Raw genomic sequence first — 16,525 nt, 5'->3', positions numbered from 1 at the left:
TCAGGGATATTATTGAAGAGTAAGTACTCTTCGATGGCGTTAGCGATCAGGAGTTTGTCTTCAGGGTTGGTTAGAGTTTCATCATTGAATCCCCATCTTCTGGGCGGTCTAGTAGAACGGGAGCCTGCAAGTTTGGTGTGAATACAGGCATGGTCGGAAATTAGTTTAGGGGCGATGTCAGTCTCCTCGATTAGGTGTGCAAATGTGGAGGATATTAGGATAAAGTCAATGCGTGAGTAGGAGTTGTGAGGAACGGAGTAAAAGGTGTAGTCTCTTCCCTCAGGATTTTGGAGACGCCACGAGTCTCTAAGGCAGTAACGTTCGCATAGACGCAGATGGTTTTTTTGCATGCCTGTTAAGATTTTAAACATTTATAAATCTCCCTTACACATTGTAGTGTAACTGCTATAGCAGACCTCTCGCAGCAGCATCACATGCTCATGTGATATCTATGCTTATTTAAACTAGTCGACTCGTGGTCAAAGCATATATTTGTCACAAAACACACAAGCTACCTTAGATTGTTTATAACAAATACCTACACGTAAGAGTTCCTTGGTGCGTAAACTACACACACACAACCCCTTCAGAACACTGTCTGAAATCGAATCTGTGTTCCAGAGATACAGAGAGGTCTGTGGCCTTTCTGATAGACGGAACATATGCATGAATGATAACGTAAGTGAACAAGAGTCCGTCTGCCAGCGACTACCTGTGATTCCATGATGAGAATACCTGGCTATTAAGAGGTGTTTTATGAGAATGCATGAAAAAGGCTCCTGGGTTTTAGTGTAAGCTAGTTGCTGCATAACATCCTGATGCTTATAGACTGCTGCGCCTCCAGTGTACACAGATGATACAGTTGGGCACTTTGCAGCTCTATGTCTGCAATAGAGCATCCTTGTGCAGTTTTCTCTCGTATTACTATTATTACGTTTTATATAGTGCAAACTTGACCCGAAGGTTTAAGAGCGCTTTACAGAGTAAGCACGACGATAACTAATCAAAGAGCTTACTCAACTATCCTAAATCTATGTCTGTGTGGCTTTTGTGTGCGTGTCTGTTTTTATCGGTGTGTGGGCTGGACCATGTGCTGTGTGTCATTGTAACCTCTTAATCCCTCTGTAGAACTGATATTAAGGTGTGTTCTTGCTGTAAACAGGGTTATCCTTGTGAACTTCTGCCATTGACAGTTGCGGGAATTCCATCCATGCACATCTGCCTCGACTTCATCCCGGAGTTAATTGCTCAACCCGAACTTGAGAAACAGGCAAGCAGTTTTTTTACACCTACCATACCTTCTTTGTTCTTTTCTTCTTTCTTCTTATGTTCTTAACACCTCGTGCTAATAGGTTTACAACTTTTGATTGTTTTTCACCCCTAGAAATTTGCCATTCAGCTCCTTTCATATTTATGTATCCAATATGCATTACCGAAGTCTCTGAGTGTGGCACGGTTAGCTATCAACGTCATGGGAACTCTGCTAACTGGTAAGAATAAAATCATTGCACACATATCTTTCTAAACACGATTTGTTGTTGAAATTGAGGAGGGGGGGGGGGCAGAGGAGCGGCTGTTTTTAGGCACTTGATCCTTCAAAGATAAATCCGTTCTAAACCTTCTTGTGATGCAAATGGAGGAAATTTCAAAATTATTTTCACGCTTTTTTTTTTTATTCTCCAGTACCAAAATATGCTACAAACTAGAGACTAATGTACATTATTCCCATGTTGTATGCATCAGGTAGGCACCACTGCAGGGTCTGAACCATAGGACATACGTCTAAATCTCCAGCTGCAACAACGAGGTGGATAGTGGACCAATGAAATCATACATGACTAAGCCCCCTAGTTACAATTGCGCTGGATAATTACAACCCATAGACAAGGATCAGAATGAGAAGTTTCGTTAAGTTAATAGCACTTGATAATTATAAGGCGTGTCAAATCCCCACACCCACCCACAGTTTTTCCCACATTATGTCAGATTTTGATGGGCTAAAATCACAGTGGACAATAATTCACACAGCAGGCAATACCCTGAGGTATTAGATTTTATTGGCTGTAATAGTTAGCTACATTCCCATCGGTGCACAGGGCCAAAATGTCAGTACCCTAATGTTTGTTTCTTTTGTGCTGTTTCTTCAGCGCTCAGCTACCACTATAACACTGATATAACAGAGTAGTACATTGCTCACAGATTATATTTACAATTTGTAAATTGATATCATGTTTATGATTTGCATTATTATGTCTAAAAAGATTCCCATAGGCACTATTGGGTGAGGGCTGACAATGTAAATATATTTATTTTCTGAACTACAAACTCCATATTTTCAGCCATTTGGATGACCCAGTGTCGGGAAAGAGCGTGTGGCTCCTAGAATTGAATCTCCTCGGCACATTTTCTTTTTGGAATTATGCCCTATTTACTTGCATGTGGATAGAGGTTAATGGACTCCATTATCATGTACTTATTTTCCTTTGGTTGTAGGGTTTGGAAAGTTTGTGTCCTGCCAATGCAGATGTGCAAATTCTTGCACATGTGATTTTTTTGTATAGTCACAATCTTGGACTGTCCTCATTATGACTTGGGCTATGAACATGGTCAGTAGTCATAATTTCAATGTTCTAGGTTGCGGCTTTTCAATACTATTGGGCCTTCAAGAAATGGTAGGACTTGAACATTTCAAGAACTATTGAGTCTAAGCCTGACAGCGAGGGTTATAACAAGTATTGGACTATAGTCAAGGGGGCACTCTACATTTTCAGGATATCTAAATATAACCAATCATCATATACAGTGAATCTGATTGAGTAGCTATCCTGAAAACTGGCTTGGATCTCACTTTCTGGACGTGGAATGGACACACCTCTTCTGTATCTTTTTTTCCATCACTACATGCTTCGTCTTGTCCTTGCCTTCAGTTAAATATCCTGACGGGGAGCAGTCTTTAAAATAGATCTTCCCATTTAAAAAAAAACCTCAGAGTGTTATAAAAATTAGAAATGCTCTTCCTCCTTAAAGAAACGGTCCCACTGACCAGAACTGCTTAGAGTCTAAATTCCTTTCCTTAAGACTGGACTCTTTCTTATTGTCTGATAAAATTAGGGGAGAGGGGTAGGCCTAACGGCTAAGGCGCTCGACCTCGGACCTGGGGATCTGGGTTCGAGTCTCAGTAACGACGCCAAAAACCTCCTGTGATTCTGGGCAAATCACTTAATCTCCCCGTGCCTAAAAATGAAAGTGTGTCCTCATGTAACGTAACTGGTGCTATGTAAAGCGCTCTGATACCTGATTTGGTTCGGGTCTAGTTCGCGCTATATAAAAACTCTGGAAAAAAAAAATTTGAAAGAGTTAAGAGTGGAATGTCGGCTTCATTGGTTGACCCTCTGCAGGTCAAGGCCTTCCAACCAGCCATGCTGGACTTATCTGATCGAGCCGCAGAATCCTTACCTTTGAATTCCCCAGGCATCCGACTGGATCCGTGAGATTTTTTCAGGAGTACTCCTGTGCGCTGGTAGGTGGCGTCGATCGGTTCCCATAATGTCGTCTGTGCTAAAAGTGATGTCCGCGTCACCTATATAGGTGCCACCTCTGCGTGCTGAAATCATTTGTTCGAGGCATGTGGGCTGCTGAATTCATATCTTAGCATAATCTACAAGTGAAGGAGAATATGGAACATAAGGCATGTTGAGAGTGAAAGGAGGAGGTGTGTAAGGTCTTGAAGGGGATGTGCCAAAGTCCTTTTTCTTAGGAGGAACAGGAGAAGGGTCTTCAGTGTCCAGTCTTCTTTTGTTTTTATTGTAGACTATATGTCCTGTGTCAGGGTCTATATACAGTCTTTGTTGTGGATCTGGGTGAAAGAGTTCTTCCTCCTCTGTCCGTGGCTGTGGTGCCGAAGATTTTGCCTTTTTCGGCTGGACAGATTTTTTCGGGTCGAGTGTCTTTAGGCTGGACGTCTTTATGATGTGAAGCCTTCTTTGGCTCGACAGGCTTTTTTGGCTCGACGCCTTTTTTCGGTTTGACAGCCTTTTTCAGGTCGACGACTTGTTTCAGCTCGACAACCTTTTTCGGCTCGACTGCTTTCTTTGGCTCGACTGCTTTTTTCGACTCGGCGATCTTCTTCGGCTCAACGGCCTTCTTCGGCTCAACGGCCTTCTTCGGCTCGGCGACCTTCTTCGGTTCGACGGCCTTCTTCGGCTCGGCGACCTTCTTCGGTTCTACGGCCTTCTTCGGCTCGCCGACTTTCTTCGGTTCGACAGCCTTCTTTGGTCCGGCGACCTTTTTCGTTTCGACGACCTTTTTCGGTTCGATGGCTTGTTTCGTTTTGACGACCTTTTTAGGCTCGACGGGCCTTTCCGGCTCGATGGATTTCTTAGGCTCCAAGGCCTTCTTTGGCGCGAAGGCCTTCTTTAGCTCGAAGGCCTTCTTTGGCTCGAAGGCCTTCTTTGGCTCGAAGGCCTTCTTTGGCTCGAAGGCCTTCTTTGGCTCGAAGGCCTTCTTTGGCTCGAAGGCCTTCTTTGGCTCGAAGGCCTTCTTTGGCTCGAAGGCCTTCTTTGGCTCGAAGGCCTTCTTTGGCTCGAAGGCCTTCTTTGGCTCGAAGGCCTTCTTTGGCTCGAAGGCCTTCTTTGGCTCGAAGGCCTTCTTTGGCTCGAAGGCCTTCTTTGGCTCGAAGGCCTTCTTTGGCTCGAAGGCCTTCTTTGGCTCGAAGGCCTTCTTTGGCTCGAAGGCCTTCTTTGGCTCGAAGGCCTTCTTTGGCTCGAAGGCCTTCTTTGGCTCGAAGGCCTTCTTTGGCTCGAAGGCCTTCTTTGGCTCGAAGGCCTTTTTTGGCTCGACTGGCCTTTCCGGCTCGACGGTAGTGTTCGGATCGACGACCTTACTGGTGTCGACGACCTTTTTGGGTTGAGTGGCTTTGCTAGGTCCCGGGATACCGGAAGGCTTGGGTGTGGTCTTCGGAGCCGAGCCGGAAGGCGGGGCTTCTGAAGCGGGGTTTCGGCTGAGGCTTTTAGCCGATGATTTGACCAGAGCCTTGTGTGGAGGTGGAGGTGGGGGTAGGGGCTTTGGTACTCACGGTTTGTCCCGGTGTGATCTGGTCATTGGAGTCCGACTGGTCCTCTACGGTGAGTATTTCAAGATCTTCAGAGCCATCCGCCTCTAGGAGTTCATGTTCGTCGTCGAATATGTTTTCCGGTTCTGGTGCCTGCCGCTGCATTTCTAGTCGAGCAGCTCTTCGGTTCCGGATAGTCTTTTTGGACCCGAACAGAGCACAAGCTGGACAGTGTTCTTAGTTGTGCTCCGGGGATAGGCACCTGTTGCATACTCTATGCTTGTCTCTGTGTGGAAATTTGGCTCCACACTCTGGGCATTTTTTAAACGGGGTCCTTTCCATCAGCAGGAGGTCCAAGTGGCGTTGAAATGGTCCGCGTCGACGACCGGAGAGAAATGGAAGTTTTGTCGAGTCGAGGGATACCGAGCGGAAACAATATCATCAAATGTAGAAGGTTTTAGCGTTACAGAGTTGGAAAACTTCGGTCTCGAAGTTGGAGCTATCGAAGTGCATCCGAACCCAGTGTCAGAAAAAAAAAATCTGAAGATGGAGAAGATGCCCATGCGCACTGTAGTCCAGGGGAGGAGTCACCCATCTCGTGATACTTCGAAGAATCTTCCAAGACAACAAGGTGCAAACATCCGGACCCAACACTAGGCTGCGATCTATGCTAAGATATGAATGTCAGCAGCCCTACATGCCAAGAACAGATGCATACTGGTAAGTAGCATTTGCCTTTTTTTTTCCGCTCCAGCTAGTGCAGATCCGAGAGAAGAGATACCCCTCTGTCAGTTTTTGACAGGCCTTTTTCAAGGTTTTGTTGAGGTTTTTGAGTCCGACTCCTGGTGTGTCGAGGATGTCATCATGTAATACAGGCACCACAGCGTTTAAAACCTGTCACCACGCCATTTTGGTGACAGACCCGCACCTCTTGTGTTTCTGGTGCTTGGAGCACAACCACGACTCCAAGTCGTGCTCCGATTGGCAAAGTTCGGAAGCCAGACTAATGTTCAAACTACACCCACACCATCGTTACCCCATACCTCCAAAGAACTCCACTGGCTCCCAGTCAACAGACAAGCCCTCTTCAAACTCCTCATGTACTCACACAAAACCTCGAACAATATAGGCACTACTTCCTTCAACAACCTTATAAACTTCCACAAACCTACCAGACACCTCCACTTAACCGGACTACTACACGCACACTCTCATGCATCCCCCATATAAGCAGATCAAGTGGTTGTGCCTTCTCCTACCTCTCATCCACAGCTTAGAACTATCCACCCTGCATATCAGAGCCACCTCCTCAGTTCTTGAATTCCACAAGAAACTGTAGACCTGGTTCTTTACCTAATCTCTGCCCTGGCCTATGTAGATCCTGCCTTCATCACTAGGATACCGTCCCTCGTGAGTCATGTGCTCTACAAATTCACATAACATCAGACATCTCTAATGCCCCTAGGTGGGCCAGACAACATTGGTACTCAATACTCTCCGAGATGTTCGTCAGCCCCCACAAGAAGCTCCCCAAAAGGCACACTGTACGAAGGCCAGACAAGGCACCCAGACCCCAGGCAGTTCGATCTGGCATATGAGATCCTAGAGTTCGACCCCCTGTGTGACCCCCTGTGTGTCTCGCAGAATGCATTGACATCCTGCATGAAACTCGTAGACCTGCTGCACAGGCCTGCTCTGCTTCAAAGTATAATAGGTTTGTCCACTCTTGCATCCCCAATCATCAAGACCCTCTTAAGCATACCTCTTAAGCAAACCATATGTTTTTTACCTTCTCAACCTACAAAAGTCAGGCCTCGTCTACAGTTTTATATGGCTGTATCTAGCTATAATAGACTCATACAGCAAAACAGGGAACACTCCTCCCTCTTTCGCATCACAGTAATCGAAGCCTTTATGGAAAGCTTTAAGTGGTTGATCCCTCCCAAAGTCCCCCGCACCCTCTGTGGAAACTTAGTGTGGGTCGTTTACCAGGCTCATACTCCCACGGTGCACTCTGCATGCAAGAAGGCATCAACCATGGCTTTTCTTGGAAACATCCCATTATCTGATATAGATTAAGCAGCCACTTGGCCAACTTCACACAACTTTACTAAACACTATTGTGTGGCCATCGTAGCTGTGGTTGGTCAGACAGTCTTGAGGACCTTACTTCAGACATCTGCATTGTCCACACACGAGCAACCGCTTGTAGGGGATACTGCTTTACATTCTATGTACTGCATGTGTATCAACAACAACACATGCGACAAACAGAAAACATTACCCTGTAAGCATCTGTTCATACTGCGTAGTGCTGTAAATTCATATGCGCCCACCCTCATCCTCGGAAGAACGTGGCTCTTCTTGCAAATCTCTTCTCTTATTACTGAAGTTGCTTTACTTGCAAATCTTTTCTCTTATTACTGAAGTTGCTTTCACAGTAGACATGGAGCGCCATGCTGCGTTTACTCACCACTCCATACCTACTCTCACAGGCTGAGCGCGAAAAACAATCAAGCATGGAGTCATTGCCCATGTTCATTGCCCTTCACACTGCATCCCGTTACTTGAAAGATTTATTTGAAGAACAACAACTTGCAAACGTCTGAGCCCAACACCAGATGGCAGGAGTATGCAGAACATGTGAATCTACACTTAAAGGCTGTTGGAGGGCCCTCTCCACTTTCATGTGTGTTCCTGACCAGCTATCCTAGTCAAATTCAAAACTATGGCATGGTTTCTGGAAGAGTTATTTTGTTTCCTCCCATTCCTTTCATCGTTCGTCAGCGAAATTTGAATCTTGTGTTGCCTTTCTTAATGACATGTCCATTCAAGCCGCTGCAGCATTGCTCAGATCCACTTACTTTGAAGACTGTGTTGCTGCTTCAGTTTATAGGGGAAAGGGACCATTAGGCCTTCTCGTTTTGCCCACTGGTCACAGTTTTCTAAACTGATAAGTTGATACTCCAAACCTGCCCATCCTTCTTACCCAAGGTGATATCCACTTTTCACATGGGCCAGTTTATTTCTCTGACATGTTTTTTTACCCCCTCCTCAACCACTCAAAGAGAAGTGGTGGTTGCATAGATTGTACTCAAGTCAGGTGAATTCCTAATGTATTGCACTTGACGGGTCAGCTATTTGTGGCTTTGCCAGAGTTAGGAATGGCAAAGGTGTAGCAAGAAACACCCTTTTGTGCTGGACCATACTTTGATACTGATCTGATACTCTCTTACCCTTTTGTGCTGGACCATACTTTGATCTGATACTGATCTGATACTCTCTTACCAAGGAGGATCCTCTGGTCGACATTTGTACCAATGGCATTAGTGGCATGCTTCTTCCACATCTCTCACCAGACGTTCTAGTGGCTGATAATGGACTGGCGCCGAGGTGGTCATCCTTGCATACTTTTGCTAATCATTACTCCCTGACGTCTCAATCACGCAGTGATGATGATTACTTTTCGAGGTCTTTCTTTGCATGATTTTCTTGGTTTAGCCAATGATACTCAGTCCCACCCCCAGGGAAGTATTGCTATGGGACCACATTCATAATGTGAGGAATCTGTGGCAAGATATATCCATCAGAAGAAAAGGTTACTTACCTTAGGTAACAATGTTTCTGGTGTATACGTAATGGTCCCTCTCTTTCCTCACCTCCCTCTCCTTATGAGTTGGTGCTATTCCTAATAAGATCGTAACATACGCAAACAGGTTATGTGTTATTGTTGCTATTGTTGGTACTCTCTTGGTTCCTATTCACATGCTTCAGTGGCGCGTAGAAAAAGTACCAGGAACTGATGTCAGCTCACCAGTTGGATGCTTGTATATTCTGATGTTGTCACATCAGGGGCAGGCAAAGTTGTGGCTCAGACTACATTGTGCCACCTGGCGGTACTCGACAGCTAATTCTGTGGTAAGGTTTGCTCGACCAGTCTGGCTCCTGGATGGATATTCGAAAGTGAAGAATCTCTAGGAAGAGAATGAATCCACCAGAAATATCGTACCCAATGTAAGTTAGCAAGTGGTTCTCAGATTAAGTTCCTTGATAAAATGCTACATTTGTACTACAGGGTGCATTGACTGTTGTCAGGAATGGGTCTTTACTTACCATGTGTATCATACTGTACATAATGGTAATCGTTAAGAACATGTGCCAATGTTGGACAAACATACCACTAACGCTGTAATACATATTTATATTTGCTTCCCTTTATGTCTTTGTCTTTCCAGTTTTAACCCAAGCCAAGCGGTATACCTTCTTTATGCCAACATTGCCTTGCTTAGTTTCCTTCTGCCAAGCTTTCCCTCCACTGTATGAAGATATAATGTCACTACTGATACAAGTTGGGCAGGTCTGTGCCTCAGATGTTGCCACACAGACGAGGGATATTGATCCAATCATTACACGTAAGTAAGAAACCATCAACACTGTTTCAACTCTTTGTTTGGCAGAAACACCATCTCTTTCGTATTCAGTGGAAGCATGCAGCACCTCCAGAGATTTCCAATTCATACATGGTTCGCTCGTATCTGTCACAGTGACTGAATGTACATACTAACTAGGTAAGAGGTTTCATTTGTTACTTATTGAACTCAAGTGTGGGCAGCTCCTTCTGTGCTTTTAAGAGTAATATGAGTCAAGGTATCTACCAGACTAGGCTAGAGAGTGTAGTAAACCATAAATGCCTTTCTGTTTAAATGGCTCAACAAGTATCATCTGTGTAGAGTTTGGTTGTTTTTGCAGCAACTTTACTAAAGATTACATTAGATTTTGAGTAAAAGAGTTCTTTATGAATAGGGCACATTTCTTCACCACACAGTTAACCAGTGGGACTACAGTTTATCCAAGCAGTTTCTTTTCATGGCATCACTCCCTGTTTATTAACAGCGAAATAGCTATTGAAACAGTTGCTAAACACATTTGTGCAACTTGGCTGTTATTTTTTTCTCTGTATTAGGGCAAAGGATGTGCGAGTTAATGTCATAGCTACTGCAAAGAATGTTATGTTGCTTACACATGCATTGTCCTAATGGGATCGAATTACTTGAGGAGCATAAATCTTTGTGGACAGCAGTAATCGTAGTAACAACTAATAAACCAAATGTTCCTGTGCTTAGTAATATCCGTTCAGTGGTTATCACTATCAACTTCTACAATGCTGCTTGGAGCCAATGTCCAACTGTTGCACTTTAAAATTCATAAAACACTTGCACTGTGGCACACAACTTATTTTCATACCTAAGAATTCTTTTTATGACTTTCCCTATTACAAACTTGTAGTTTGACACAGAGCAAAGTACAATGAATTGATATTTGTACAAGTGGACACGTTCAGATTTTCTTGCTGAAGTGAGAATCTATTTACAAATTTAACTCTGACAAACTTCATTGCTCCATTAGATGTGGTGCTCGATATTTTCTGGTACCAAGTAGTAGCAAGATCATCTTTCTAGAAGTTCTTTTGTAGCAGAAGTGTGACTGTTTCAGTTTGGAATTTGTTAAAAAAAAGAATCTGACTTTGACAGGCAACTTAATATTTACATTCCAAAGTTTAATTAGTTTTAACTTTGAGTTTGGGTTTGTAAAGCACAAACATGTACCTGCTCTGGGGTACCTTGGCACTGAAATAGCAAATGCCCACAATCAGTTGGGTAGATAAACCACCATTAAATGTGAAGGAGTAGCCAGGTCTTCAGGCGTTTCCTGAATCTGAGAATATCTGGTACATCCCTGTTAAGAGTCAGGAAGGAGGTTCCAGCTGTGGGCAGCTGCAACAGAAAAGGTGCGACTGCCAGTAGTGTTGCAATAAAATTTATGGATCACTAAACTACAGTGAGAAGCTGATCTCTGTATATGAGAAGGAAAGTACTGTGCGAATAAATGCTGAGGAAATCTATGGTGCAAACAAACCGCCTTTTGGACCAAACTGAGATTTGAACACAACTCTCTCTCAATTACCTGTAGCCAATGCAGCTGGGCAAAGATGGGAGAAATGTGAGAGCTGCGATGTACATCACAACCTAACCTAGCTGTAGAGTTCTGTATCAGTTGAAGCTGTTCGAGGCATATGAGCTGCAGATCATATACTGTGCATTAGATCGCCACCTGGTTGGGCTCGGATGATTGCAGGTTGTTGTCTTCTTGGAAGAAGTCTTTGTAGTCACAAGATAGGCGACTCCTCCCTTGGACAATACTGCGCATGGTCATCGACTTCATCCTCAGATTGTTTTTTTCCGCCACTGGGTTCGGATGAAAGTTTTCCGCTCCGGATAGAAAATACTTTCCTGCAACTTCGAAGCGAACAACTTTATAACAAACATTATCGACATCGAATAAACAACTTTCAACATCAACTACATCCCGGTGCGTCGACGCGGGCCGCCGGGCCTATCGGCGCCGTACGGCCTACGCCATTCAAGAGATGCCCGGTATGTCGAGCAAAGTTCCCTCATAGCGACCATCACGAGGTCTGCAACCTCTGTCTATCGCCGTAACACAACGAATCGACCTGCACAGCTTGTGCGTCCTTCCGATCGAAGACGACAATTCGGGATCGGAGGGCGCGTCGACACGAGATGAGGAGATCAGCACCAGCACCGGAGGCCATCTTTGAGGAGGAGATCGTCGAAGAAGACGTCTCCGAGGACGAGGCTCCACTCGTCGCCGAGGAAGACTCGCCTGATCTCCAGATCATATCGGGGGCAGAGGACTCTGACGATTCGATTCCATCTCGACAACCCGTGAGTACCTCTGCCCTGCACAACAGACACTACCCAAACCAAAGGCAACGGTCAGCACTCCGCCCATGGGGCCCAGTCGAGACCGAAATACCCCCTTCGACGCCCTGCCTTCGGGCTCTGCTCCGAGGAAAACAACTACGCCTTCCGGTGCCTCGGCACCGACAAGACCACACATGCCAATTCCACCTTTCCCATTGGCACCGAAGCACACACATCCTTTGGTACCGAAGGATTCCTCGACACCGAAGCCAAAACGCCCTTCAGTGCCCAAAGACAAACATCCTTCGGCACCCAAACCAAAGGACGCGTCGGTGCTGAAGCCTAAGACTGTACCGGATCCGAAAAATGCTCAGACTCCAAAGCCTTCCGGTTCCAAAGATAAGCATGGGAAACCAGAGTCCGACGCCACAAGGCCAACGGGACCTGTCTCCACTCCCAAATCTCCAACCTTGGTACCAAAAACTCCTACCAAGCCGTTACCACCTTCGGCTCCGAAAACTGTGCCACAGGACTCAATAACGCCTCCTAAAGCAAAACACACGAAACAACCCCTATCGGCACCGAAAAATGGACGCCAAAGAAGGTTGCAGAGGAGGAACAACTGTTTAAGCCAGATCCTAAACAAAAGAAAGTCCACATCAATCCAAAGACTGGACATGTAGAGGCTATTCCTTATAAAAAGAGACCAGCAGAAACACCACTTCTACCTGTGGTTCCTGCCAAAAAGGACTGTGCACCTTCTCCAATGCACCCTTCCTCTCCTTTACCTTCTTCCTCTCCTATCCCTCCTTACATTGAACCTACAGTTTCTCCTATTCAATCTCCTGCATCATCACACCACACTGATGAGGAGTATGATATAGGGGGGAATGACATACCAGAACCACAAGAATACCCTTTAGATGAGGATGTCAATCCTGAATATCCTAAGGACGATGACATGTATGGCTTCCAACCACACAATGTGCCTGACATTCCTGATCCTCAGTCCTATCCAACAAAACCTTCCCCTCCAGAGGATAGTATTGGGTTTAATCATTTATTGAATAGGGTAGCCCTTTACCACGGGGTTTCAATGCACTCTGATGCCATTGATGAGGATTTTTTACTGGATACATTTGAGCAGTCACAAAGGTCCACACAAATATTACCTATGATCAAAGGAGTCATTAAACATGCTCCAGAAATATTTAAAGACCCAGTACGATGTAGAGTACTAAATCCAAGAATTGAAAAGAAATACAGACCAGCACCATCTGATCCAGTCTATATTAAGGGACATCTGCCACTAGACTCTTTAGTAGTGTCTAATGCACGAAAAAGAGCCAATTCCCAGACTTCTGGCGACATGCCCCCGCCTGACACAGAATCTAAAGTTATTGATGCGTCAGGAAAAAGGATTGCTGCGCAAGCAACAAACATATGGCGCATAGCAAACACACAAGCACTGCTCTCTTGCTATGATAGGGCGCACTACGACCAACTTGAAAAACTAATGTAGCACCTCCTAGATCAGTACAAAGATCAGGCAACAGAGCTCATACAGGAAGGCAAGTTAATATCCAATGCCTCAATCAAATGTGCACTAGATGTAGCTGACACAGTATCCAGGGCAGTCAATCCCAGTGTCCTACTCAGACGACATGCGTGGCTACGCATTTATTTATTTATTTTCTATTTTCGGTCCTTCTATAGCGCAGGAATTCGATCTCCGAGGAGATATCTCCGCGCTTTGTTTTTCCGCTGGTAGAGCTAAAACCGAGTATCTGTATGCTAGGGTTACTGAGTAGAGAATAAATATGTCTTCAGACATTTCCTAAATGCAGAAAGGTTGGAGTTTAGTCTAAGAGTAATGGGTAGTGAATTCCAGAGAGTAGGGCCCTTGTATGAAAGGGCTCGACCTCCCTGTCTTTCTCTTTTGATCCTAGGGATCTGGAGCAGGGCTTGATTTTCTGATCGTAGGGTTCTCCCAGGTTGGTAAGGTTTGAAGATTTCAGTCAGATATCTGGGACCAGTTCCATACAGGCATTTATGGATAGTACAACATATCTTGAACTGTACTCTCAAGCGAATGGGCAGCCAATGTAGCTTGTTTAGTAGGGGCCTAGCAGCTGTATTTTGAGCTACTTGAAGCCTCCTCATCTGTTCCTCGTTAGCAGATATCAATAGTCCATTGCAGTAATCTAATCTGCTAATTACCAGTGTCTGCACTAGTGTTTTCCGGTGATGATCTGCTAAGTAGGGAAAAACCCTTCTAAGTAGGCCAATCACTCTCATACAGGTACCTGTGACCTGTATGGCGTGGTCTTTAAGCACCAATGACTGGTCAAGTTTGACACCCAGATTTTTTACGCTTTCCTTTGGACATGGAGCTGTACCCAATTCCGGAGGCCACCACTCAGGTGACCAAAGGAGTGGGGCATTTCCAAAGAGCATGACCTCCGTCTTACCCACATTACATTGTAGGCAATTGGAGGTCATCCATCCAGCTATCGCTCTCATTCCAGCAGCAAAAGAATTTTTGACTGCAGGGGTCATATTTTGGAATGGGAATAATAGCTGGGTGTCATCAGCGTAAGATATAGGTGTGAACCCATGTTCCCTAACAATATTCGCCAGGGGGGCCACATACACATTAAATAATGTGGGGCTTAGGCATGAGCCCTGTGGAACCCCCTTAGTGAGCTCCCTGAAGATGGAATAATGGGAGCCCAGGCGAACATTTTGGTAGCGATTGGAAATGAAACTTTTTAGCCATGATAGGGCCATTCCATCCACTCCTATCCCCTCCAGACGGCTGATCAGGGTGTCATGAGACACCGTGTTGAAAGCAGCAGACAAATCTAATACCACCAGAATCATTGAACCTCCCCTATCCTGTGCCATCCGGATGGTATTAGTCACGGAGAGGAGGGCTGACTCTGTGCTATGATTTGGCCTGAACCCAGATTGAGAAGGGTCCAGGCCGTCCGCTGCTTCGATGAATTTGGAGAGATGAGAGTTGACGTGTCTCTGTCATCTTACTCAGGTGGGGTAGGAGGGATATGGGTCGTAAGTTATTAAGGTCCGACCATGGTAGCGCGGTGTTTTTGCGTATTGGGTTCACTACTGCCCTTTTCCAGTCTTTGGGAATCTTTCCTTCTTTAAGAGAAAGATTAATTGGTGTTTTAAGGCTCGGCGCTAATATGCTACCCAAGGGAGCTATCATTTTAGTAGGTAGTAGGTCAATGGGTGAGCCTGATTTAATTAAATTAAGTAGAGTATTTACTTCGGTTAGACTGATCTCTGGGATCGTAGTCAGAGTGAGTCTACTTAATCCACTTTTAGTTGGCTCAAGGCTAGAGATGTTGGTAGTATCCCTATTATTTGATGCCTTGGTAATTTTTTCATAAATTAAATCAATTTTATTTTCAAAGAATACAGAGACCTCATCACATAGGTTTTGACTAAAGTCATCTGGACTTTCACAAGCTGTGGGTTTAACAAAGGATTGTAAAATTTTAAAAAAGTTCCCTGGTAGAATTTCCTGCCTCTGTTATTTGTAAATCAAGTTTATGCTTCCGAGCTTTTTTTATATTTTTAAGATACTTAGATTGAGCCTCCAGGTAGAGTGTTTTGCTAGTGGGAGTATGTGTTTTCCTCCATTTTTTCTCCAGACTCCTACATTTTTGTTTCTCAACTCTTAGTTCTTCTGTATACCATGTTTCTGTTTTTACTTTAGTACATTGCTTATGCAATTCTAATGGTGCAAGTAAATCAATAGCTTCCAGGAGTGCTTTATTGAACTTGGCTAAGCCTTGTTCAATGTTATCCTCTTCAGAGAAAATGGGTTCTTTCCATGTTTTCTGTAGTTCTTCAGGAGTTATTTTATGCCATTTTCGTTTCCAAATAGCAGGAAGAGGTTTTTGGGGCAGTGGATAAGGGCCAAGTAACTTGAAGGTTAACATATAATGGTCTGACCAACTGATAATGATGGGAGGGCAGCATATTATTTTGGGGCAGTTGGTAAAGATTAAGTCCAATGTGTGACCGCCCAAGTGTGTTGGGCCATTATTCTGAGTTTTAAGTCCCAAACTAGATAGATCACCAAGCAAAGATATGGTGTCCGGGTTGTTTGGTACATCTATATGAACATTAAAATCTCCAAGGAGAATGAAATCCTCATTGCTCTGAGGTACGGGGCTAAAAGTTCCATAAGTGTTAAAGAAAAATCAGAATATGAGCCAGGGGGACGATATATTAATGCTCCTTTCCACTGTGATTTAAGGGAGAGAGAAAATCTAAAAATCATTAATTCCATCTGAGCATTACAACGTTGGTCTAATACTGAGACTTTTAGGTTCTCTTTATAAATAACAGCCACACCTCCTCCAGTTTTATTCAAACGATCTAGATGTAAAATCTTATATCATATATTTCAGGTTTTAAAATCGAGGTACAGACTACCATCTTGAACCAGCCCTTCAATCAAAACCAATTGTTCGGGCCCAAAGTAGACAACACACTAGAAAAAATGAAAAAGGACAGAGACACAGCTAAGTCTATGGGTGCATTACAATCAACACAGACTAGAAGTTTTTTCCGCCGCTCCTTCTATAGAGGAGGCTCAAAGCAAACCGGCGCAGACACAACGTCATCTTTTAAAACAAATACACAGACCTTCTCTAACAAGAGCTACTTCAGAGGAGGATACAGAGGGAATAATAACAAGGGAAGAGGTAGAGGTAAT

The 16,525-nt window shown here is 44.4% G+C and overlaps 1 protein-coding gene across 3 annotated transcripts in view; it reads left to right on the top strand.

Moving 5' to 3' along the window:
- INTS2 (integrator complex subunit 2) overlaps window positions 1–16,525 on the top strand; it is a 280,966-nt gene that overhangs the window by 252,416 nt on the left and 12,025 nt on the right. For all 3 annotated transcript variants that reach the window (XM_078679818.1, XM_078679819.1, XM_078679820.1), the window contains 3 exons: window positions 1,163–1,270; window positions 1,385–1,490; window positions 9,286–9,462. In XM_078679818.1, coding sequence (XP_078535944.1) covers window positions 1,163–1,270; window positions 1,385–1,490; window positions 9,286–9,462 — 391 coding nt within the window. The remainder of the gene's footprint in view (window positions 1–1,162; window positions 1,271–1,384; window positions 1,491–9,285; window positions 9,463–16,525) is intronic.

This window comes from Lissotriton helveticus, chromosome 3_1, assembly GCF_964261635.1.
Source record: "Lissotriton helveticus chromosome 3_1, aLisHel1.1, whole genome shotgun sequence".
NCBI classification, from domain to species: Eukaryota; Metazoa; Chordata; class Amphibia; order Caudata; family Salamandridae; genus Lissotriton; species Lissotriton helveticus.
Note: the sequence above shows the minus strand (reverse complement) of the source record. Positions and strands in the feature narration are given on the sequence as shown.